Raw genomic sequence first — 26578 nt, 5'->3', positions numbered from 1 at the left:
TGGGATATAAAAACAGAGGTCTTGTATATAAGACACATGAACTAATACTTACACCCTGCTCAGCAAGGCCTCAACCAAGGTACTGTATCCAGTTTTTGGCACACCACTTCAAGAAAGTGGAGGGAGGCCAAAAGGCAAGCAAGGAGAATAATCAGAAGTCCAGAAAAGACAACCGCGGGGAAAGACTGAATGATGAGTTGTTTAGTTTACAGAAGAGGACAGACCGATGACACCCTAACAGCTTTCAAGTATGTGAAAGACTGCTGCAAAAGATGAACTTACATGCTGTCCTCCATGGTCATTGTGCACAATAAAATAATGATTTAAAATTCAGTTAGGGCTATGTCAACAAATTTTCTTACTGCTTGCCGGCATGGGTAGAAAAGTTTGTCGCAGATCACATAAGAAGGCTGTTGCATCCCTGTCTGGTGGGTTTAGGGGAAAGTCAGGCAAAGGGCTGTCAGGGCCATGGGGAAGGTAGGCTGGGCTCGGCTCAGCGCTTGCTGTGCAATCTGCTTGCTCTATTAGCAATTTCTTTAAAAATATTAATACATCTTGTTGCAGCGCAGAAGCCCAGCCAAGAAAGGGACTCGCCACGGACGTAGCGAGAACGCACGCAACTCCTTGGCAGACGCGGCCCGCCGCCGCCAGGCAGCACGGCTGCGCGCGGGTTTTCTGCTCGCAGGGGAAACCTCCTCAGGAAATTGCCCGGCCTCTCCTCTCCCCCGTAAGCCTCCCGGTCGCCTGCCGCAGCTGCCCTGCCCAGGAGGCCTGCGGCCAGCGCCGGCAGCAGGGCGAGAGCCCCGCGCAGGCCGCCCCGCCCCGCCCCGCGCCGCCACCAGCCCCGCCCCCCCCACCTCTGACCCCACGTTCCTTAGTTACCGCGCGGGGCGTCACTCCGGGGCTATGCCGCTGCTGCGCGTGGCGGCGAGTCGGGCTGAACCATTCACCCCGCCGCTGGGGGGACAGCGGAAGTGAAGGCGCGGCGGGTGCTCCCGGCTTGCGCCGGCAGCGGCGGTTGGAGTCGTTGCTGTAACTCCCTCCTGCGACCTACCCTCTCCCCCTCCTCTCCGCGCTCTCGTTGGTTTCGTCCCGTAGGGGCCATAGCGACGGCGGGCGCGCTCGGGGAAGATGGCGGCTCCGGCCTCTGCGCCGCTGCCCGCTCCGTGAGCACGGCGTTCGCTCCTTTCCCCCTTCCCCTCCTGGCTCCTGCACCCCGTCCCTCCCGGCTGCCCTCCGCCTCTTCTCCTTCCCCTCCGGGGGCGTAGGGATCATGTCGGACTCGGAGGAGGAGGAGAGTCCGGACCGCCAGCTCAAGCTAGTGGTGCTGGGGGATGGCACCACTGGCAAGGTCAGTGCCGGCCCCCGCCGGCGGCACCCCGCTCTTCTCCGTCGCCGCGGTGCCCCGATCCCGTTCCCTGGCCGCCCCCCTCAGCGTTTCCCGCCAGCTCTCCTGCTCAGGAGGGAGCAGCCCGCCGCGGCTTGCAGTCTGTCGCGCAGCCGTTGTCGCGATACCCGGCGGCGTGACGCCGGCTGACCGCTCCCCCTTCACTCCCGGCCCTGCGCTTCTCCCTCTCCGTAGCGTGTGGGGCGGGGGCGTAGCGGAGCGCCGGGACGGGCCCCGCCGCTGCCCGGCCGGCGGGCTGAGGCGGGCGTCTCGCCGGGGAGCTGCGCTGCCGGGCCGCCCGCACCTGCTCCGTGCTCGGCAGCGAACCCCCTGGCAGGGCGTCCGCACCCCCGCGGAACCCGAAGAGGCTTCATCAGCCTTTAGACGTGTACGACTTTAATCCAATTTTCTTGAGCCTTAATAAAAGGAGCGGCTAATAACGTGACTGACGGTGGGGCTGCCTGGTACGGAGTTTCCGGCTGATCCGCGCAGAGCGGGTGCCTGGAGCGGCCCGCGGGTGCTGCCGGTGCCGGCGGGGGCCGAGGCCGGGCCAAGCACGGGAATTCGCGGTTCCCACCGAAGCGAGGAGCCGGGGAGCTTGTTTAGCTGGGTCTCCACGCTCTCCTCATTTGGGTTTCAGAGCTCGTACCCCCCCCCCCCCCCCCCGAGGTAGACAGAACAGTTTGCATCGGTTTGAGTTACTGTTTCAAAGTTTGGAAAGGTACTTCAGGGTCAGTTTGCTTTTTTGTTTGTGACTTTACGGTTTTTTCCTATCTATAATAGACATAATTAAGTACTATTCATAAAAGCTTTTTCATAAACAAGTTATACTTGTCTTCTTAAAAGAGAAATTTTGACAGAGACCAAAGAAGGCAAAAGGGAGGCTGCTTTCTTACCCATTTAAATAGCCACTGTACTTTACACGCATGAACATACCTAGTGCCGTATGTAGCCTGAATCCTTTTGTGAGATACACCTGAAAAGAGCAATACTATTGTGTGTGTGAAGGAATACAGTTTTTCTTCCATCATTAACTTTTGAAAACGTGGGGAGACAGAAAGTCTGCCAGCATCACAGTTTATATGAAAAGTAGAGATATTAGTAGAGGTGGTTTAAATGTACTGCCTGCCATTAATAGAAATAAGCTCTTAGGGAAAGTTCATGCGTGGTTTTGCTCACTTACTTCTGCAGAGCTCTATGAGGAAATAAAACATGTTTTTATCTCCAGTGATTCTAAACCCAGTCTGAGGTGGTACTGTATTCATCTGAGTCAGTAGATGGCAATTCCAAGCAGCTATGTGATCACAGGATTGACAGCTGAAGTGCTGTTTCATTGGTAGCATTCCCCAGGAGTTTTCAGTTCAAACTGAGGAATCCTTTCTCTACTGCTGTTTAGCACCTTGTGACAAGACCTCTCGCCAAACATGGATTTTCAAGCATTCTTGAGTTTTGATGTATATTCCTTCTGGTTCCTACCTCTCTCTTGGGAGCTGCCACTCACTGGATCTCCTACGGGCTCTAAGAATACTGTGCTTCAAGTGCAGTTTATCTTGCATGAGCAGCAGCTGTGCTATGGTGGGCTGCTTTTCCTTCTGTCCCCCCTAGATGATGCTGTAATAGAGGCTTCTTCCAGCCATCCTGATAGCCTAGCAGCAAACACTTGCAGTAATAGATTTATTGTAAGATCTTGTAAAAATACAAGAAGTGATTGGGTCATAGAATGGAAGGATAAAATGTACCTAGTACTATTTGAAGCACCTCAGAAGATGAAATTGTTGAGGTTCCTCTCCTTTGTTGGCTACCTGCTCTGCTTACCTGTTGAAGTGTGTATGTCTGTATGTCTTCAACAATATAAATAGTCTGCCTCATATCTGGTTCACAGCTGATCTTTACATGGCTGCATACTTAGCCTCGCATTTACTGTGCAAGACATTGGTTTTTCTCTTCTGTCACTGGGATCTTTGAACAGGAGGCGTGTGGGAAACAATGGAATATATCTTAGAAATATGTCTTGTGTTTAGTGGGAGATGTTGATATTTGACTTCTTTCTATTGTTTGCCTTCCTGCCAAGAAAAGAAAAAAAAGTTTTATGTTCTCCCATTTTTCTCCCATTTGGCCATCTGGGGCTGCCTTGTCTTCAGTTCTCCGGGGGTGGGGTGGGGGGGGGTGGGGGGGTGGGAAATGTCCTTGTGAGTCAGCTGGCTGAAGGTGTAAACTTGTTTTCTTTTTCCTTGCTCATTGTTTAGACAAAACGTGATTCGGGTTCTATGCAAGGGTTGGTAGCAGTTTAAAAACAAATCAGTGTCAGTTCAAGCAAAGAGTAATGTTTACATTTCCAGTAACTAGGGATTGCTCTATCCATGAGGCAAGGGAGCGGTATCATGCTGCTGTTCATTTGTTTTGTGGTGGCTGAATGGATAATCGGATTCTTCAAATTTTAAGGGTAGGAATAAGCACTGCTGGAGCAAGCTGTAAGAAGAGAAGAGTAAAAAGGGAAGAAGCAATGAAAGGAGTGAGACAGAGTAGAATCTGAATAAGTATTAGGGTAAAAGAGATGGTAAGGGAACAGTAAATTGTTGAAAAGCTGATGAAGGCAAGGTTGGTTAGTAGGAAGATAATAGAGAATGATTTTAATGAACTAGACAAACTAGGAAAAAAATCTGAAATCAGAAGTAGGAAAAATATGAGATGAAAATAAACAGCAGTTATTAATAGCAGTTGGCTCTTTGATTTTGATTACAGGAAGGAATGTATGCAACACAGCAGCCTTATGCATCTAGATTTTAAATCAACCCACTCTTTCTGAGCCAAAATGCTTTTCCTTTAAAATAAACCAGCAGTACTAGTATGGATTGAAAAAAAATGACATTATGGTCCAGGTATTTCTACTCTTGCTATGAACAGGTTGGCTTAGCATTGTTATATACTTCAGTATTCATTTGAGCTAGAACTACTCTGATTTGCTACTGTTGAAAAAGTTTTGGGCCTCTGGAAACAAATCTTGGAGCTATTCATGGGAAGGGAGGTACTGAAAAATAGGTATGCAGGAGGAGCAAAGCAGCCAAGGTTCTGCCTTTCTGCCATCAGCTGCAGCTGAGACTAAACTATGGTAGCAGAAACATCCTACCTTTTCCTTCTTTTAACAATGGATGGTGAAAATGAAAGAGCAAATGCTTGACCTGGTATGAGAATTTGCAGGAGCAGAAGCATAGGCTGGAATACAGAGTGGTGTCCTGCTTGCTTTAGGATTTTTTAGGATGTCAGATTTTTAAGCATTGAGCCAATTTTGGATCTTGTTGTTGCACATGGTCTCAAAAACTTAATCAGTGTTGACAAAAACATTATTACTGTTCAGTCTTACAAATGGAAAATTGCAAGTGTCCTGTGCGGATTGGCGTAGCTTCATAGATCCATGTCTGACGTAAAAAAATCTTGGTAATTTTCTCTTTATTCAGTACTTGGGAGTGGGGTGGAAAGACATCAGCTTCAGATGACAGAGCTACTTCCTTTGTTTGCAAGATATTTTGTCCCCCCATAAAGCCAGACTGTTCTCAGTGAGAAGTTCTCTTGTGTTGGACAGTTAATGCGTTTTTATGCTAGTTAAAGCATTGTTACTTAGTCTAGCATTTCTTTTCATTTTGCTTGTCTTAAAATTCTTGCCAGTAGGGATAGGACATGACTGAGGGATGAATGTTGCTGTTCTTGGAGAACAGCAGTGACATTCTGGAAGGGAGTGAGGGAAGGGATGGATAGATGTTTGCTTTTTGGAGAGTGGGTTCTCAAATGGCTGGTAAAGTTGGTATATGAATAGAAATTCATAGCTTTGGAACTATGTGCTTGTATCCCATTTAATTTTGGTTTTAGTTTTCTTTCAACTAAGATGCTGTACTTTGGTGTTGCTTTCTGAAAGCTTTCTTCTGTAGGATTTTACTCTTAAGAATTGTCATTGATGGGGTTTCCTCTACAAGCTTCCCTGTTGACCTGGTGAGTAGTCAGTGTCAGTTAGAACTGGCTGTTATTGCTTGTTCTGTTTGATTTTCAATTTATTTCATAAATACTGTTTGCTATTTTTTTTTCAATTTACTCTGTATGTAGGTGTTTAGGAACAGCGTGTCAGCAGTTTGTACTGTTGATGTTGTAAAATAGAAGCAAGAAATTGTCTTGCCTCACCTGTGAGGTTTAATTGCATCTGTTTCCAAAAGAACCTTCCCAAATATCCCATTGTATTTTGCACATAGAATAGTATAAATGTTATGTACTATTTTTTACAGCTGTCTTGATTGCTGTATGTTAGAACCAAAAGATTATTTTTTTTGTCTGAAAGGAGAGGGTTTGTAATGCCAACCTTCAGTAGTGTATTGCTATTTAGAACAGCATGTGAGTGTTTGCTTTGAAGTATTCAAGACAAATGTGTGAACCTGCCAAACTTGGTCTCATGGAAAGTTTGCTATGAAAGGTGGCGTCCTGTTTGTCTTAGTAGAGATTTGAAGGAGCAAGGTCTTCTTGATATCATGCTGTCCTCTGATCTCTACATTAATGGCTGAAATTTTATGGATAGATGATAATTTTTTTATAAATGGTCAGTGATCACTGATTACTCTTTACAGCTACAGTTCTATTGAAACATTATTTAACTTTAGTTATTTTTTATGTAGATTGTACTCAACATATCCTTACAGGCAAAACTGTCATGCAGAGTCTTTTATGGCAAGCGTGGCAGAGAACAATTTTAGGATTAAAGGGAGTATTTGTATTGTAGGGGTACTTGAATATGCATTGACATAACTTCTTTGCTTACTGTTGTGGAGAAGTTTGAACTGTTGCTCTTAGCTTAGTATTTTGTGGACAAATACTTGTTCTGTGAATAAATAGAGGACTCTACTCTGGTAATTCAACACCTTCCTTGAGCTCTAAGGTTTATTAGAAAAAAAAAAAATTAAAAAGGAGTTAGTCAATGATTTTCTGCTATAAATTCCTTTGCATTCAAGAGCAGAGGAAAACTGTTTAATAGAACTTTGCCATGCTGTTGATTACTTGCTGCTCTTATTGGTTGGCTGTTAATTGAATGTATGTTGTTTGTTTTTACTAACACCCCTGGAAGCCCTCAGGGAATATTGAGTGTCACAGAGTGATAAAGCTAACATTTACTGAGCCCTTAAAACAAGAAGGGAGTGGTTGCTTATTTAATGGGGATCTAAATTAGTGTGTTGGAGAACGTAGAATTCCATGATATAGTCAGATGACATTTTAATCTGTACTCTGGGTACTGGTTACTTTTCTGAAAAGGATAATTTCAAGAAGACTGGTATACTCCTGCAATGCTTTTATTCTTATCTACATTTTTAAGATCATGATGGATTAAAAATAATGTCTTTGTAATCTTGACATGCTAACTACTGATTAAAAGAATCAGTTCTACTGACTTTTTCAGGGCTACAGTCTAAATCTGTATTGAATTTTATTTTGTGCATGTTGTTAGTATTACTGTCACATAGCTGTAGGCAGAAGAATCTTCTCACGATTCATCCTCTGTGGTCTTCACCCTCTCCACAGTGATCTAAATATATAAGCATACTCATGCTATTTCTAGTTTACTTGCTTTTTTTTCTCCATTTATTTATTTTTTTTTAATCCTCTTGGGGTTTGAGTTCAGTGAAGTAAATGAAAATGTTGCCATAATCTTTAATTGATTTTTTGGATTACTTCCTAAACGTATCTTCTCATATCAAAATATATTTTTTTAAATACATATATATATATGACAATGGTAGGAATATAAATGTGAGATAGAAACAAGAAAACAGTAAATCTTATGTTATTTACTTAACAGATAATTTAATAGTTGAATAAATGTTTGCCTATTCGTACTAGAGCTTTAATGCTGGAGCTCTGGTGATCGTGTTTTCATGCAAAAAAAAAAGTTACAATTTCTTCCTGTGTACATTTGACATTATCAGTATAATTTAGATCTGTGTTATAACTGTTCTATTAATAGAACTTGCCTATTCTAATTTTTCAGAACTATTGGCAGTATTTTGCTATTGCATTTTGAACTAAATGTGCTCCAACAATAATTTTTAATAAAAATTTATGTGACTTATCTCTTTGGATCTTGGTGAATGGAAAGCTGACAAAAAAAATTCCTTCTTGCCCATTTTGAGTTTTCTCTGACAGTGTGGTTTTTTTTGGGATGTTAGGATTTCTTTCCCCTGTTTATATAAATGCATATTTAGATTTTTTTTTCTGCAATTACTTTGTTTTTATAATTTCACATCATGTCAACATGAGATTTTTAAGTGTATGCCACTGATTTGATATAGGATGTATTGTATCTGTGTCATTCATTTTTAATATAGTATTTAATTTGCTCCACAATACAAACCTTTGTATGCTTTAGAATTGCACCTCTCTTCCCCCTTCCCTGCCCCCCCCATCCCTTTTTTTTTTGGCTTTAAACTTTAGATTGTGGGACGCCTTTTTTTCTTTCCTTTTTTTTACCCGCCTACTTAGAGAAGTTAAATTGCTGGTGAAAGAACTAAATGCCTTGCTCCAATACATTGTGTAGGTTAGTTGTGTATCCTTTTAGTAGTATGTAGTAAAAGCTGATTATTATGTCAACAGTGTATTGTTCTACTTTCATAAATCCACAAATATAAATTGAAGAAATAAGTTTCCAAAGTTCCCCTTAAAGGAATGATTCTGCAAATGTGTGTTCTTAACATGAATTTAGTTTTTCCTGTGTCCAAGAAAGTACTTTTCATATCTTAGATTTCATGTGATCCTGAAATTCTGATGTATTTCTGACATACTTTGGAGCCCCTGTGGGACTCTGCATGATGCAGATCTCTGTTCCCTCCCAGAAAGTTCATCTGGGATCAAGGTGTTCTGTACCAGAGAAGGAGCCTTTTTGCAAATGAATGTTTTTTAAAAATAACAAGCTCTTCATGTATGGATACTGTCACTTTAGATTTGTGTCTGTTTGAGCATACTAATGATACCTCATTCAGTTTTGTGTAGTATTTTGTAATATGACTGTCACAGTACCTTTGAAATACAAAGAAAATATGCACCTTGCTGCTTTGTGCATAAATCAGTAGCCTTTGCCACCTCCTCTTACTGTGTTGAAGCTGGCTGGAATGCTTGTCAATCCAAATCCATGAACGCTGTTACCATGCATTGATGTAAAAAGTGCTTGACTGTATTTCATGCTTCTGGTTTGACATCAAGATTTTTGCTGTTTAAAATGACAATTTAATTTGATATTGTTCTGTTTTAGACGTCCTTAGCTACACGTTTTGCTCAAGAAACGTTTGGAAAACAGTACAAACAAACCATAGGACTGGACTTCTTCTTGAAAAGGATAGTATTGCCAGGTAAGAGAATAAAAACTAACACTGAAAGGTTGGGCAGAGTAAGGCTTGCAGAAACAGATTCTTCAAAGTAACGTGTACTAAATAAGCTTAGTGCAGTGCTTTTTATGGCAAAATAGCTTATTCAGAGAAAAAGTTGTTAGTATGTTCTTGCCAGGTGACAAAAGGTTATGCATTTACAACATAGATCTTAAAGTAGAACACTGGATTCAAATAAAAGGAATGTTATCTATATTAATGATTTTTATTAGCTTTATTTGAGTGTACTTGCTGTCCATGTGGCTAGTGTAACATACAACAATGAACTGGAACTTTAAAAATACTCATTGAAAAAGTATATGTGTTTTGAAAGAAACATATATATATATTTTTAAATGAAATATACAACTTATATTTGAGTTGTGTGAGAGAAGCATAATGCAGCTATGGAATTGCAGTGCTCTAATATGTGAATGCTGTTTTATGCAAGGCAGCATGAAATTGCTGGCATTTAATAGACCACTAAAATTTAGGGTCCCTCGGCACTCATAAAAATACAGTTTGAGCATTCAAGATGTTTCACTTCACGACGGCAAAGAAACTATTTAGATGCCAGTTGTAGCACACTGCATGGAAAATGCAAAGAAATAATTAAAACAGAATAGTTGCTGGTAGAAATTTGTCTCTGAACAATTGGGGGTTTGAAATAAGTCTTTTCACTGATTTGTGGCTACTCTAAGTATGAAAGTTTTTCATTAAATGCATTTTCTTCTGGCTTCACAAATGAGAAGAAGTTAGAAAAAGTATAGGTAATTATTAAAAGTTGTGAGATTTGATGAAGTTGATGCAAATTGGGTAATTCTGTCTTTTTTTCCTTGCGGAGAGCGGAATGGGAAGCAAATCCAGAAATGAAACATTTTAGCTATAACCTGAAGTTCTAAGAAAATATATACAGTTCTTAAACTTATTTTGTTAAAATTATATTGCCAATAATTTCTTGATTATGTTTATATATTTTCTTAAGTGAAACAGAATAATATTTTCAGACTATTCCTGCATTCACTATTTTGGTTTGGCCATTGCTGTACTTTTTTAGTATCTGGTGAGTGATAAAGTACCAAATTTCAGTGCTTATTTATCCTTAAAATCAACAGAGAAATTTTTTATTGTCCTGGTTATGCCTCTAAAAATACCAGTGTACATAATACTTAGCAGCAGTACTTGCAAGTGGAATGTGTACACAAATCATGCAGTGTGCATGCTGAGAACTTGTATTTTGCAAGTTTTTTTCCAGCTGTTAAGCATACAGAAGCTAGTAGTACATTACTGGGATTCTAAATATCCTTGTTGTGTAGAAAATTTGGAAAAATATCAACTATTGATTCATTCAAGTTTTACTTTTTTTCTAGTTTATTTTGTAATAAAATCAGAAAGTAGATGAAAACAGCACCAAACCAGCAACACTGTCTGCACATCTATTTTCCTCATTTATCATTAAAAAAGTAATAACTTTCATGGAATATATTCATATTCAGGAAGAAGCATTTTTGGTAGGCTATCATATTTTTGCCTATGTGTTTAGGTAAATGGATTTCTCTGTTTTATAGGTAAGCTGAACTGGTGGTGGGGAGTGAGAGGGAAGGAAGAGGGAGGGAGTAAAATTTCTAAATACTGGAGTGGGAAGCATTACTTAAGGAAGCGGATTTTTCTAATTTCTTGATTAGTTCTGGGTTTGCAGAGCTGCTGTGTTTACTTGAAAAGTTAATTCATACCGCTGCACAGAAATTATGTGTGTATCAGTAGGAAAAAAAAGTCTCAATTTCTTTTCTTTAGTAGGGGAACTGACAAATAACTATGGTTCAGTAGTTCAATTTTTTCTCCTTCTTTAAATATCAGCAAAGATTCCAGAAGTTAAAATTACTGATTTCTCAAATTGTACAGAAGTTTACATTAGGCTGCATTAGAAATGCATTTTAGCTTGTAAAATAAAATACTGTTTTTTCTGGTTTTTTTTCTTTTTAAAAATAATACTAGTGTTTTTCTCCAGTTGTTTTAGTAACTGGTGCAGTTTTGCAGTGAAGTAAATATTTTACATGGTAATACCATATGGTTTAATACAAATCATAAATCCTTTGACTAATTTTGAACAATGTAACTTTTAGTGTTCCACTGTTAACAAATTCTCTTCATGCAGCTTGTTCAAAATATGTTTTTCAAATGCAAATCAGTTTCAGTATATTTGTTGATGCAGTATCTTGTATAGTCTGGATGCAAACACGGTGTAGATTTTACTGTTTAAATAGTGTATCTGTTAGTCAGAGGGTCTGCTGATAGAGATTCTTAAGAGCCACAGTTGAATACTTTTAGGAAGGCTGTGGGTTCAGTTCAATAAACGGGATTCTTCTGTTAAAATTCTTTTGTCAGTGCAAAAAGTGAGCAGACTTGTGTTTTTAGTTCCATCTTGACTGTGCAGCACTTGAAGTAAGGTTAACCAGTGCACCAAGTATACTTCTGCAGGATCACTACTGAGTCAGCCCAGTGGCTTCAGTTCATACTAGAAACTGTCTAGGTACTTCCACTGTGTTGCCTCAGTTATTTTAACTTCACACTTGTGTGCATTTTCTACAGAGGAAGGTGCTAGTGTTCTACAGAGCGCTAGTGTTTTCTTGTTCCTTATCAATATATTACTTATTATTTTTATGCCATTCTTCAGAATTGTGTATGTTAACCTTATTTCTAAGAACTGTCTTATTATTATGTTGTCATTCTCCAGTTTCTGTGTTCCTCTTAAAACTGTGGAAAAATAGATTCCAATTTTTTTGCAGAAAACTTTATGTGGTAATATCACAGTTGTTAATTATATATTTGCTAGGGAAATTGTCCAGAGTTTTTCCTCCTGTCAGAATAATCCTAACATCCTTCTTTCTCTCCCAAAATCAATTTGAGCACAAAGCAGATATTACAGGACCCAACTGGACAAAAGGGAAAATTAAACATTTTGCACTGGAGAGGATCAGCATGGATTTCAGTAGTTAGCGAAGTCTTAATTAACAACCATGTCACCTTAAATGAACATTGCAACCCTTTTTTCCCAATTTCTTGTTTCTGTTGTTAGTGAAGTAAATCATTCGTAATGGTAGATTTTTAAGTTGAACAGTCACTGTTACACAATTTAATTTAACTTCCTGCATGAAAGTTTCTCAGATAATTTCATGGAGTTATCCAGATACTAAGCCCAGTATGCTGTGCATGATTGCTGCTCTTAAGAGCAGATGGAAGTTAGAAACTTCCTAAACCATTTGAACACAAAATTAGGCATCTAAAAATTGTTGAGTTTGAAAGTGATAGTATTTATAAAGCGAGAATATTTATAAAGCTTTTTTTCCAAGTAGCTGGCATGAATGACATAATAAATTTCCAGTAGAATACATACAACCAAATTAAGGGTAGAATACTGCAGCACAGTGAGCTTTTGTGCATGTTTAGTTTGTTTACCCACTAAGGATGCATAGTCATTTCAGACTGCGGATTCACCAGTTTATCCATGCCAGATGCTTTATGGAAGGCTTTCCTGCATTATTTGCAGTCACTTATGTGCTAAGCTTTAGAAGTAATTAATATATAATACATACACTGTCAAAGCAAGTAAGATTTTTATTCTATGAAAGGTTGCCTTTATCAAACTGGAGTGTTTATGATGTATCTACTAAGCTCCATGTAGAAATTCTTTATCTTAAGTATCAGATAAAACTCAGTGTAGCTTAAAGGTACTGTGAATAGGTTGTCTTGCATTCATCTCTATATATTTGAGACCAAAGTAGCAGTTTAGGAAATCTGCACTTTTAACTAGATTAAAGCAAGATTCATCATAAAAATATAATGTGGTATATTTAATATCACAAGTAGTGTATTCAGCTATATAGTTCTAACTTGCTGTTTATATTCACCTAGTGCTGGGATATATTTCCACAGAGCACACTTCCTTGCATAACCAATGTGTGTTAGTTATAAATTGATGGCAGAATAGATCACATTCTGTAAAATAAGGTTGTTAATAACATAAAATAGTTGAATTAAGAGTGTATCTTTCTTAGCAACTCAAAATAATGTGTTCTTTTTCACTCAAATATTGTGATATGGAATATGTTGCATTTTTTTCCCTAAATCCAGGAATAAAATTAACAGGCAGTTATAATTATTTGTGAGTACGTAGAATTGTTATTAACATGTAAGTCATGTGAGTTGTATGTAGATTAGAAAATTCGTCATCAGCCCTTAGTGTATTAGAGTTTGGTGCTTCCAGGTAGTCATACAATTTTGAAAACAGTTCTCTCCATGCAAAATGAGCCAAATCCTATTAATATGTTTGTATGCATGTGGTGACAAACTTTGTTGTGTGTATGTTTAGGCTGTGAGTTTGAGTTGTTAGCTGGCAGAGTATGTATTTAGACTGATTTCTTGTTACTTTGTTTTTTAAAACCTGTTAACAGTTTCAACATAGCTTGACTGTTTAGAGTAGAAAGGAAGATGTTTTCTTGATGTAGATTCTTTGAAGATGAAGTTATGCAGATTGTGTCCAATTTAGTTGTCTGCTTTGGGGTGGTGCCTGGAGGAAGTAATCATGCTTTGCATCTCAACTTGTATGTGTGTCAGTATTTCCATTTTTTAATCTGTGAACTATATAATTCTTTATAGTACTAAGAGCATCACTACCAAAATGCAATTAGTGTGAAGTTTTTCTCTGCTTCGAGATTTGTAAAGAAAATTTGTAGGGGTGTGTATGATACGGTATGAAATAATGTGGTCAAATTGACATTTATTGTGTTGCCTTTCAATTTAAAGTACTGTGCTATAGAGCTTTGTCCAAGTTTTACATATTTCTCTGGTGCAATATCTTATATAATTTCTGGTCAGAATGTTATACTTTATATGGTTCCAATTCTTTTAATATTCAGCATGTTGATATCTAGCTATAGTTTTACTGCATCTTAATGACTTAACTGGACACAAGTGACTTTTTTCCAAATAATACGTTCATCTTTGTGTTGAAATTTAGTTACTATTTATTGAATACTGGTAAAAAGCTATTGTTATTGATATGCTAGAGCTGTATTACCTGCTGTGATAATATATCTTTAATTTTATTAGGATCTAAACTTTCCAGGTTACACTATATCTGTATCATTTCTTTTTCCCAGGAAATCTGAATGTTACTCTTCAAGTGTGGGATGTAGGGGGACAAACGATAGGAGGCAAAATGCTGGATAAATATATTTATGGAGCTCAGGTACAGTATAACTGCTACTAATAATTGTATCTATAGTAGTTATATAAAATTCACTGAAACATTTTTCTTAAAATTATATGTATCTTACAGGTTGTTTTTTTTTTTTTTTAAATCTCAAAAATGTTGAATCTCTGCTTAGGCTAAACGTAATTTATATTCACATGCAAGTCTAATTTTGGTGTGTGGTTAGTTTTTTAGAGTTGACTTAAAAAGCAATGCAAGAGTGTATTTGTAGATCTGTGTAACTCTCAAGAAAATATGTATGTTTTCGGTGCTTTGTGTCCTGAGTTAAGAAAAGCACTCACAGTAAAGAGTAAAGTCTATTTGGATATCCACATGGTAGATAGAGTGGCTGCTTTAGAACAGATGCCCCCTGGGGGGAAAAAGTAGAAGGAGGAAATTAAGAGCAATCCTACACCGTTAAACTCATACATGCAACTGGGGTTATAAGAGGGCAAACAAAAGGAGGCAACCAGGTAGCTAAATATTTTTGCAGAACTTCTACCAATGAGAATTAATTTTATCTTGAGGCTAACTAAGCAACTTAAAGTGAAGGATTAAGTAAGAGCTAAAGATTATAACAGTATCTTGGGTTATGATATGATTTAGGAGGATGTACTATATGCCAAATTTCTTAACATGAGTGATCCTAGAATGTACTCAGTTCTTTAATTTGGAGTTTGTAACAAGAACAATAGCCATAACATGTTTTATTATGTATTGTTGTATTTGTCTGAAAAGAAAACAAACACACTTATTTTTTCCTCCCAATATTTCAAGCAATAGGAATGAGGAATCCTAAAACTTTTGTTGGACAGAAACTTTGTACTAGTAAGTACAGCACAGGAATGGCTAATTAAGGAGATTAGGATTTATTAGTTAAAGGGATAAACCCAAACTTGTCTATTTAACATTTTTTCACTTTCAAAATACATCTGAATGTTTTAGCTGTTGCATCTGTTTTATAGCCTTTTCTTATTTTTTAATAAAAAATGTTGTGCTGTCCTGTTAAAGATCTACCAAGCAACAGGAGAAAGTGGCTTCTGTGACAGAGGGAATTTGATTAATCACAAATTGTTGCCATATGCCCAAAGTAAACTCAATGAAAGAAATAAAAGGCTATTAACTTTTTCTGTATTGAATTTGGTGATAAACTTAGAAGTTTCTTATCAGCAATAGCAGGTCAAAAAGTTAATAGCAATGCCCCAAAGTAGTGAAAAAGTTGGTATCAGCAAGTTTAAAGTTACAAAAGTTTGATTTTTGATCATTCCAAACGCATTATCAAGAAAACCCCCTACATCTAATCTCTTCTCCTTTAATCCTCTCCCAGCCCTCATTGTAACCCTAATTTTTTTTAATGAACTAATGGCTATTCTGTCTCCCATTGTTGGCATGTGTTGCCAGTGTCTGTAATAGGCTTCTTACCATCAAAGCTGGTTTGTAACACACTCTTCTGCTAGCTTTTTAACAGCACCTGTTAAAGACACATAAAACTATCTTCATTTTCCTCTATTCATGAAACAGCATCAATAGTTCAGAAAGGCACTGCTTTCAGTTTATTTCTAGGCAGGAGCTTATTTCATGTTGAACATCTGTAGCTTTTTAGAAGAAAGTTTTTTTTAAAGTATGTATAAAAATTCCTGTGAATGGGCAGCAAAGCAGCAAGAAAGTAATTGGGAAGAGCTAGCATGGAATTAGCAAGGGTAAATTGTGCCCAACCAACTTGATTGCCTTCTGTTGTCAGATGATTGTCTCTGTGGAGAGGAGAGCAGTGGATGTTATTTACTTTGACTAAAGCAAGGCCTTTGACATTATCTTCCACAGTATTATTACAGAGAAAATGTAAAGATAACAGACTGAATGGGTGGGTCTTAACGTGACTGAAAACCTGAATGGACAGCTGGACTTAAAGATGGCCCATGGCTGAATGTCTGATTGGTGCCTGGTTATAGTTATATTCCTTAGGGGCCGGTACTGGAGTTGTGTCTTTTTGTTAATTCTTTGAAAAATGGAACAAAACATTATTTGTAAGTTTGCAAATGGCACCAGACTGGGGAGAAATGGTCATTGTGCTGGAGAGTAGAACTGTTATTGAGAGAGACTATGACCAGCTGAAGGAGTGGACCAACAGAAAACTTGTGAAGTACACTGAAGACAAATGCCAAGTCCCCTGTACCTGGAACAGAGTAACCTTATGTAGGCTGGAAGTCAACTGTCAAGTGTCCAGCGAAGGGCCATAAAGCTGAGTAATGGACTGGAACATCTCTGCTATGAGGAAAGGCTGAGAAATCTGGATTCTCAACCTGGAGAAGAGAAGGCTTATCTGGGGAAGGGTGCAAAGAAGATGGAGTCAATCTCTTTTCAGTGATGCACAGTGACAGGACAAGAAGCAGTGGGCACAAACTGATACAACAGGAGGTTTTGTCTGAACATCAGGAAACACTTTTTCACTGTGAGCATTACCAAGCACTGGCATAAGTGGCCCAGAGAGGTTGTAGACCCTCTGTCCTCAGAGATATTCAAAAGCCATCTGGACATTGTCCTGGGCAGCTGGCTTTACGTGACACTGCTTGAACAGGGGCATTAGACCAAATGAGCTCTAAAGGTCCTTTCCAACCTCAGTCATTCTATGAAATGGCTTTGAAGAAAAGAAAGCAGAGGTCCTACTGGAAAAAAAACCACCCAACAGTTGATGAGTCAGCAATGCACCCCTGCAACAGTAAAAGCTAACTGAATACTGGGCTGCATTAGTAAGAATGCAGTAGGCAAATCAAATAAAATTATTATCATCCTGCCTGATATATTTGAGGCTATATTTGGAGCACTGTGTTCAGTTTTGGGTTCTCCGGTACAAGAAAGCCTTTAAAATACTAAAGTAACTGTAGCGAAAGTTGCTATAAAAGAAGTATGCGTACCTATGGTGTGTTGCACTTGGTCAGCATGTGTGGTGCAACTGGGATTTTAAACATCTTGTTTGTAAAGTACATAAGCTGTACATACATAGAGTGGATGATTTGGACCTGTTGCAGAAATGGTGTTCATCTGTATGTATTTTCCAAATCTCAATCATTCAGAGTTAAAGTACGTGGGTAGAATAACTTGTAGCATGTCTACAGTATGCATCATGCTTTTATCCCGTATCTGCTGATGTCCATAGTCTTGTATAGACTCATCTGGTTGATCATTGTAAGGTTCAGAAATCACAAGTGGCTGAATTCTTGGTTTTGTACTCAGAAATCCAAATGTATGATAGACCTACTTATAAAATACTATGATCAACTAGAGATGGAAGTTTTGAGAATCTACAGTAACTGAAAGGGTTATCTACAGTCTACAGTTCACTTGATCTCTGCTGAAATTTGATCTAATAGTGGAGCATCCATCTATACTTTGCTGCAAACCTTGGCACTGGAGGTTTCCTTCTTTTTGAATGGGAGCTGAATCAATTATGTAGGGTTGATCTTTTGGCTTAAGTTACTGTTAAGGTGCCATTTTTTGACTGAGATCCCTGATTTCTTGTGGCATGTTTTAAATAAGAGTGCTAGATTTGAGAATGAGAACCTACTTAATTTGCTTGCATGGTTGCAGTTGGAGAAATTGCAGTTCACTTGCTGTCTTGAAGCAGTTGTTCTTCTGCCCCCCCCCCCCCCCCCCCCTTTTTTTTCTGTCTGGTGTTGCTCATCCAGAACAATGTAGTTGCCACATCCCGTCTTGGTAGCTGAATTTCGCTGGTGGGTCAGAACAACTCTGCAAGTTGTGGGGTAAAGGAGCTCTTTGATCTTTATAAACAAAAAATGCTAATAAACAGCTTTCTGTCAGTGTTGATTAAAACTGATATCTCAGAATTGAGAGAGGCTAAGAGTAGTTTCATAGTCCGTTACCGCAGCTGAACCGATAGTCAGTAGCTTATTCCATTATGGCAACTCAATTGCGTGTAGTTGCGTGACCATATCCTCAATATCAGCAAAGACAACAGTGGTTAAGTATATGTAGACTGTAAACTGTTTTCACTTGTAAAAATAGCATTTCTGCAGATGGGCAAGATATTGTAATGAAGTTACTCTTTGCTAAATAGACTATTTTGTGACTAGAAAATGTATTTTAGAGTTTTGATCTGATATTTAATGAATATTAATAAAAATTTGAAAGTTAATCTAGTTCCTTCATACTAAAGTCAGTCATAGAATGAGGGCAACTGAGGATAAGCCTGAAGAAGAAAACATGGTTTCTGTAGCTTTCTTTTATTGTGACAAATCTTGACATAAACTTGACACCTGTTAAATGTTGATTGCCTAGTGTGAATATATTGCCTAGGTGCAACACTTCTGTAATAGCAGTTCTGCTGTATAGTAGCGCTGCTGCTGTTTGTGTGGTAAATATTCCAGAACAAGTCCCATCTCTTACCTGTAACTGCTGCCCCTACCCGCATATCTAGTTTAAAGTATCCTTAAGAGGTGGCATATGCTACTTGATAAATTGGCTTGTTAATAGAGAAAGAGTACTGCAGACTCTACCTTCTCCAGAGACCAGCAAATAATTTCTGCAATATTCTCAGTTTCCAGTGACCTATTTTTGAAAATGCTGTATAATTCCAAAACAAAAAGCACTCGCATATACACTAATGTAGGCAAAACTCCTCTTACTAGAGGAGTGCAATTATGTAAGCAGGGACTATTTGCCACGTCGCTGGAGACTAGAGAATTAACGTGCTGTTCTTGGCATGTTGTCTGCCATGTGTTGCAAACCTTTTTCAGGGCAGGGAAATGTGCTACTTTTGTGTAAAAAGGCCAGTGTTCATTTTCTGTCTTAATTCCTCATACATAATAGGGAAACAACAGCTTTAATCCCCTCTACCCGTTCTGTACTCCATATACTGTAAGTGTGAAAAATATGTTGTATTTTTGTGAAAGCAATGATGGAATTTGTGTTAAAAAAAGGTAAAATAAATTTTACTTATGGATCCATTAATTTTCTGTATCATACTAAGTTGCTTATAGAGTGCTGTTGTGGCAAAAATCTAAGCAAGGAGTATTCTTTATGACCTGGATGCCAAGCTGCCTTTTTTTTTCCCCACATCTCTAAGATGTCATACCTGCTGTCTGTGTTTCTTAAGTATAACAAATATTAGTAAGATTCAAAACCAAGATGGTTAAGGAAAGAATATGCTTTAGAGGCAGTATTTTAGATCATGGAGAAGTGGGGGGACCAGAAGGAAGTTAGGTGAAGCTTTAGTTGTGAACTTTGTTCGGTGATTTCTTTCATGATAAATCCACTGTAAATGCCCTCTCTTTTTTTCTTCCAAAGGTGCAGGTAGGCTGCAGTTGGCTACAGGACGTGTAGCAGAGTAGCATTTTGATGAAGAATTAGTTACAGATAGAGTTGGCCAACATTAAATGCTCAGCTTTTGTTAACTTTATCTTACATTTAATGCTGATTAAACCCTTCAGTGCTGAAGATGGTTTAGATAGTCTGCTTTGCTTTTCTGCAAGTTGGTAAGAGAACTTGACTACTGGTGAAAGCAGCATGCCATGCACTTTTTCGTTTACAGCTTTCAGCCTAACGTTTGTTTGGGTTTTTTTAACCTTTACAATACCTGTCCCTCAGTTTGAGTTTCATCTTTTCCACTGAGCATTCAATAACATCAGTATGTTCTGCCTAGAGCAAGGCTTATATTATGAAAGGCAAATATATACATGCACAGGCATTTGGGTAGTTAGGAAAATAGGTAGGAGAAGTTAACTGAGATGTACAATTTATTCCTTAGTATCTTGCAACAGTTGGAAGAGTGAAGTGTATGTTTAATACTAGATTTGATTAGTAAAGTGAAGGAGGAAAGATAGCAAGAGAAAAGATAGGTGTCATAATTCTTAATTTTCTTGAAGGAACTGGTGAAAGCTGTTCCTCAGAAATTAATAGCAGCCATATAAATATAAGGAAGAAAAACTAATTTTGCCAAGGAGTTGATGGCATCAAAGGAGAAGAGATAGATTTTTATTGCTGTCAAGGGGAAGTAGGACTTGAAGGGATCTCAATAGGATCTCTTATACCTGTATAATATCTATTTCATTTTTATCAGCCTTCAGAAATCCTCCAATGTTGGTGACTCTGCTGTCCCTGAAGGTGTATATCAGAGCTTTGCGATTCTTACTGTCTACGTGTTTGTGGTTTTTTTGTTTTTTCCCTAGTATGTACCCTTGCTATAATCTTCTTGTTGTAAGTTAAACCTATTGCTACATGCTGTATTGAACACAGAATAGTAAGAGAGGTTCAGGATGGAGGGGATCTTAGGAGGTCCTTGTGCTCAAAGTAGGGTCAGCTATGAGGTGAGACTAGGTTGTTCAAGGCTTTATCCAGTCCATTCCTGTAAAGCGTTAAGGATGGAGACTAAGCAATGTCTTTGGCGTCCCTATTCCACTGCATGATTCTCCTCATGGTGAAGAAGCTTTTCCTTTTATATCTAGTTTGAATTTCTCTAGTTTCAACTTAGGTCTGTTGTGTTTCATACTCCTGCCATGCACTACTGTGAAGAGCCTGGCTCCATCTTCTTCATAGCTTCCCCATGAGTATGGGAAAGCTGCTTTTAGGTCCTCCCAGGGCCATCTCATCTCCAGGTTGAGGAATCCTCATCTTTTCCTCACAGGACAAGTGCTTCAGTCTCTCTTCATCTTGGTGGCCTTCTGCCGAACTTACTCCACTTTACTGATGCCTTGAGGGGCCTAGGCTGGGTGTATTACTTTGGATATGCTCTAACAAGTGCTGGAATAGATACCTTGGTCTAGTGGCTGTGCTTCTGCTAATACAGCCCAGGCTCATGTTGTCTATCCTTGCTGCAAGGGAACATTGCTAGCTCATATTTGGCTTGCTCTCTACCAAGACCTGAGGTAATTTTCAGTTGCTCCCCAGCCTGTGTTGTTTATTCCTGCCAAGCTGCAGAGCTTTGCATTTGTCCTTGTTGAATGATGAAAGATTCCTGTTTGCCCATTCCTTGAGTATGTGTACATACCTCTGAATGGCAGCCTCATGCATGTTGGCTGGTTCTCCCAGTTTAGTGTCAGCTGCAAACTATATATGAGCATTTAAAAAGAGAATTTCTGTTATCTTCTCCTGAAACTTTTGACAGCATCATCATGCCTGCTATCAGTCTTGTGTTTGTTGAAACAGTCCATTTTTTTCAATTTTCTGATGTCAGTCATGGTTTCTAAACCTCTGATGTTACTACTGGTCTCTTCTAGTCTACCCTTTTTTTGACTTTCAGTGTCCAAAGCTGGATGCATTATTTCACCTGGAATGTTTCATGCCAGTGTGAAATTTTCCTTTTTGCTACAAAATAAGCTTGACATATTCAACTGTGATCTATTTTAACTCCTTGATCCTATGATATGGAACCTGTTCCAAAGCCAGATGTTTCCTATTGTGCAGTTGATTATTGCTTCCTTTGAACTTCATGGTACTTATTGAATTGCATCCTATTATTTTTATTTCTCATCATATAATGTAAACTCTCCTCAAATAATCTTGCAGTCTCTACTAGTTTGTTGTCATCTGTGAAATTAATAAGCTTCCACTATGTTCTGTGATCTAAGACACTCCACATGAAACTATCAAGTAAAACTGGGCCCAGACAAATACCTGAAAAAAAATTTACTTGAAAAATCTTTTCTCTTCACAGTGGGTCATTGAACCAGCTGATTTTGTATGCATTGTATTGTTTTTTTAGAATATTTGTGAAAATTTCACGTGAGGAGCAGTGCAGCTGCAGGGATTTCCACCCCTCCCCGCCATGTGAACTCCATGAGAACAAGTGCAACGGAAGATAATTCTGACATTATTCCTTATTTACGAGATACTGCCTTTAGTCTAGTGGAAGGCAGGGCAGAAGACTCAATAATTGAGAGGAGAGTGATTTGTGATTGCTGATCTTAGAATTATGGAGGGAGAAGGTGGATATTTGGGCTGTGCTTTATAGTAATGGATATTAGGTTTGAGGAATCCCCAGTAAAGCCTGTTTTGAGTATTTGTTACTCATACCCTGGCCCCAAAACCTATGAAATACTACCTTCTTTTTGACTTCTGACCATATCTTTAGTTTATCCTTTGAAAATGTAAAGCTTGCCAGCACTTCTTGCTTGTCTTCTGCAACAGTGAAGGAAGGGATCTGGCCTTTCTCCCTCAAGGAGAGCAGAGACATGACAGCTGGGCAGTGTGCAGAAATGTATGATTGAACTGCTTTTATTTTTATTTTTTCAAAAAGGGAATAGTGAAAGTACAAGTAATATTGGCTAAAATAAAAGTCCTTCTCTAGTGTGATTTTTATCTTACTATTAATGTGAAGTGCTTTTTGGGTTTTTCATAAAGTATATGCAGTTTGGATTATTTCTAATATAACTAACTGTGCTCTTTACTAAATTGCTATTTCTTTCTGCCCTTGTAGTTCAATTAGTATCTGAATTTGGAACATATGGAATGCAGGAGAAATACTGTAATAATATCTGTTTATTACAGAAACTTATAATTCCTTTAATATTTCCCGAAAAGATACAATGCCATTATTTCTCAGTGCTATATTTTATGATGATAATGATTTAGACTGAAACAAATTTTACCATGTTAATATGTTTTTACAGTCTGTTACACTTTAAATATATCTTTTTATTTAGGGTATTCTCTTGGTTTATGATATTACCAATGGCCAGAGTTTTGACAATTTAGAAGACTGGTATAATGTGGTAAAAAAAGTGAATGAAGAATCAGAAACACAGCCATTTGTGGCCTTGGTTGGAAATAAAAGTAAGTTATTCATATTTAAAAATTAATTGAAATACTCTGAATGTTGCTCTATTGAAGAAATGGCACAGGTCATATACCTTTAGTAAAATGAAACTGAATATTGTCTTGTGTGTTGTTGTGTACAGATGATATTTGGGTGTACCTTGGGATTCTTGTTGTGGGTGGTTAGGTTGAGGGGCTTGCTGCATCATGCTTTGCCTAGCCTGCCTCCCTGTTTTCTTTTCTTGAAGAGATTTCTCTCACCCGTGTTTGAATTTGATAGGGCCTCAGGATATAGCCATAGCATGCATCTAGAACACAGAACTGGGAAACATTCCTGGATCTAATGACAGGTATATTTCATGGTTCTGTATGTCCAGACACTGCTAAATTCACTGCTGGTATATATTATTTAACTAAACTACGCACTATGCATAGTACTTATGAGTTGCTTATTAGGCTTTTTTTGCCCGTTATCTGTAGTTCTGCATGTGAGGTTACTTAATTCCTGTTGTTTTGGGATTTTTTTTTTTAACCTGTCCTCTTTTTGATCATGTAAGTATCATATAACTGTTTTCTTCTGGCCACCAGAATATGCCACTTTAAGTAACCATCACCTAGTTAGTTTCCTAATTAGATGGTTTCCAATTTCCCTCATTTCCAGCTAAGAAATCTTACAGAAACATCTTTATTAGTATACCTGAGGTCTTGATCCTAGCTCTTTTACCCTTTTTCTATTGAAGATGATAAAAGCAACATAAAGCCATTTCAGAAAGTGGTGGAAACAGATACAGAATCTTTTAACAATGTATATATATTTACTTGAACAACAAAAAACAAATATTTTTTTTGACTTTCCAAGTAATTTGTGTTTGTATCACAATGTCTGAATCATGAAGAAACCTGAAAAAAAGACCTCATTCAGCCAGTTAGTGTTGTTTAAAACCATTTGAAAACAATGTAGAGACATCACTTTGATTCAGAACCATTAACTGTAATGTTGCTACTGTGATGCTGCAGAATTTTATGATATTAATTATGAAAGATTACTTATTTTCTGGGAAGAAAGCAGAGAAGCTCTTGGAGTAAAATAGCACTTCTGAAAGTATAACTTAAACAGTGTTGTACTCTAGCAGACCAGAGTTAATAGTACGGATTCTGTTGAAATTAAAATGAGAAATATTTTTCACTGATTTATATTTTGCCCCAAAATTGGACTTCCTAGCTGAAATTCTGCAAATCTTAGGTAGTATTTATGGTAAGATGCACTTTAACATAGGAATAAATAACATTCTTTTGCTGGAATGACACCATAGAAGTAGAAAATCAGACACTAGTTTCCATTTGAAAGAGTTTTATTTCTGTTATATACCTTAAATATATATCTTTTTCTCATATACATACCTGCAGTTCTTTAATATCAAGTATTTTCTTGGGAGCATCTGCAAACAGATTCTAGTTTTGTAGGTGAGTTTTCAATTAAAGACTGACAAAGGGCTTTAATTTTATGAAAATAGCAGTTGAAGGAACAGTGTGTTTGCTAGCTTGTTTTCCTTCAGAAGCTGCATGTAAAGAAAAATTACAAACTGTTGCTTTCATGTGATCCTAAGGATGTTTGTTGTTATTGTTGCACATGTTGAGCATGCAGGGGTTGCTGTTTCCAGAGGTCTTTTTTCACTTTATTTTTATTTCAGCATGATAAAAATTGAGCCTTTAGAAGTGTATTGCTTTTCTGAATTCTATAATAGGAGAAGAATATCTAGGAGGGCTTCTACCCCAATACCTTAATGGCCTGCGAGAGGTAACTGTAGTCAGGCTTCTATTGTTACATAAATAGAAAACAAGGTAAGTATTCATATAGAAGCATGGTGTTGACTCTTGCATATTATGAAAGGATAAAGCTACCAGTAATAACAAGTTCTTCAGCTGGAATCACTGTGTTCAGAATAGCTCAACTTCTTTGCTCAGTAAGTGACAAGACACTTGTATGCAACGCAAGAGCAATAATAGGTTTAAAGCCAAGAAAAGCCATTTGATGAACTTACTTGACCTCATGCATCGTACAGGAGAAATACTACAGTCAGTAGTTTCTGTCTCAGGATTGTACTTGGCTTTTGAGCTATACATGTCTTTTAGGAAAATACCTGAGTGTGCTCTATTAAAGACTAGAAACATCTATATCATGGCAAGTTATTCTAACACTTTTTCTGATAAAAAATTGCCGGGAATGCAGTTATTTTCATTCATAGCAACTGGGAAGCATTGGACCAGTATTTAGACAACTGGGTAAGAATTTGGAAGTCCAGCTGAAACCATCCATTTTACAACCTTGGCCTGAATTTAGTGCTGCTCTCTTAAGTAGACTTTGCTTGAGCTTAGGCATTCATTTGCCCATTTTCACTTCCTAATACTGAATAAAATGTGTACTTTTCCGTTTTGGGGTACATACACCTGGGATCTCTGCTGTAATGCTTTAGAGCACAGCTACTAGCTGTTAAATTATCTATAAAACTGCATGATTTATTAGTGGTTTTTTTGTATCAATTTGTAGTCATTCTATTAAATGTGTTGTTTGCAGGAATTTCTTCAGTATTCCACCAAACTTGAAGAAATTGTTCGGTGCTGTTTTAAATGAATCAGTGCTAGTTTTGACTACTCTATTTTATTGTACATTGCAATAGATTAGAAGCATGAACACAGTAAGCTACTGTGTCTGTTTAAAGCATGATAATGAACTTTACAGTGGGGGCAATTTATTAAAGTGTCCTGTTCTGATTTTAAGAGTTTTAAGATTTAGTCATGAAACATTGGAAAGGTAATTTCTACATAGAAAGCTTCCATCAGTCTCTAGTCTTTCATCCATCAGAAATTTATTTGAAAATAATAAGAATAGTATGAATTGAGATCTCCTAAATTCCGGACCTTCCCACCCCTCCTTTTCTTTTTTTTTTTTTTCCCCCCTCCCATCTTTTTTTTCTTTTTTTTTTTTTTCTTCAGGACTAGCTAAAATGAAGGACTGTCATTGACCACTAATTTATTAAAAATAATTGGGAGAACAAGAGCTTCAGAGATGTAGTCTTCCTTTGTGAAAGCAGTACTTTATTTAAGGTGACTGTCTTCCTCCTGGGTGCTTAGTTTTATTTTTCATTCTTTCTTTATTCCCATACATTTATTTTTTTTTTTTTTTGTACATAGTCTGACCTACACATTTGGTCAGAGGGAGTAGAAAACTGATTTGAGCCAAGATCTTGCCAGATCTGCCTCATGCACTCAAGTTTGACTATCAGTTAATTCTCTGTCTTTTCCCATATATTTTTGTCTGTGCATTTGGTAAACAGTAAAAGGAATTGTAAAATTGAATGTACAATTTTTCTTTTTCATATTAATTGTAAGTCATAAGGTCTTAATAATCCTAAAATTTACAGTTGGTGTTGAATCTTAAATTTAGTTTCTTTGTAACTTTGTGGTATTTTAATCTTATTTTAGACAAAGTATATTTGAAATGTGCTTATTTCTCTGTTGTTAACACCGCTTCATTTGCACCAAAAATAGGAGAGTAAACCTTATGAAGATTGACAAAGACTTTTGAATTTCATTGCAGTAACTTAAAACTTGTATAGATATGTTGCTGTCAAATACTTTGACTTATATTGTATAGTATAAATGAAACTATAGTTACCAAGTGAATGAATTGTGTTTTGTGCACTTAGTATCTTTGCTTAAATTTGGTGTTGACAAAGTTCAGTAATTGCAATGGATCACACTAGTTGTTAGTGTGAATTAGAGAGG

General features: G+C 37.8%; 1 protein-coding gene across 2 annotated transcripts in view; it reads left to right on the top strand.

Annotated features, from left to right (window-relative positions):
- The first annotated feature begins 897 nt into the window (after positions 1-897).
- Positions 898-26578, top strand: part of RAB28 (RAB28, member RAS oncogene family) — a 66106-nt gene continuing 40425 nt past the window's right edge. Inside the window, exons 1-4 of one of the 2 annotated variants that reach the window (XM_013303798.3) lie at positions 898-1351; positions 8664-8760; positions 13935-14023; positions 22681-22810. In XM_013303798.3, the coding sequence (XP_013159252.2) occupies positions 1274-1351; positions 8664-8760; positions 13935-14023; positions 22681-22810 (394 nt within the window). In that variant the 5' untranslated portion in view covers positions 898-1273. The remainder of the gene's footprint in view (positions 1352-8663; positions 8761-13934; positions 14024-22680; positions 22811-26578) is intronic. The other variant, XM_005243089.4, reaches the window with a different exon arrangement.

This window comes from Falco peregrinus, chromosome 2 (genome assembly GCF_023634155.1).
Source record: "Falco peregrinus isolate bFalPer1 chromosome 2, bFalPer1.pri, whole genome shotgun sequence".
Classification (NCBI taxonomy): domain Eukaryota; kingdom Metazoa; phylum Chordata; class Aves; order Falconiformes; family Falconidae; genus Falco; species Falco peregrinus.
Note: the sequence above shows the minus strand (reverse complement) of the source record. Positions and strands in the feature narration are given on the sequence as shown.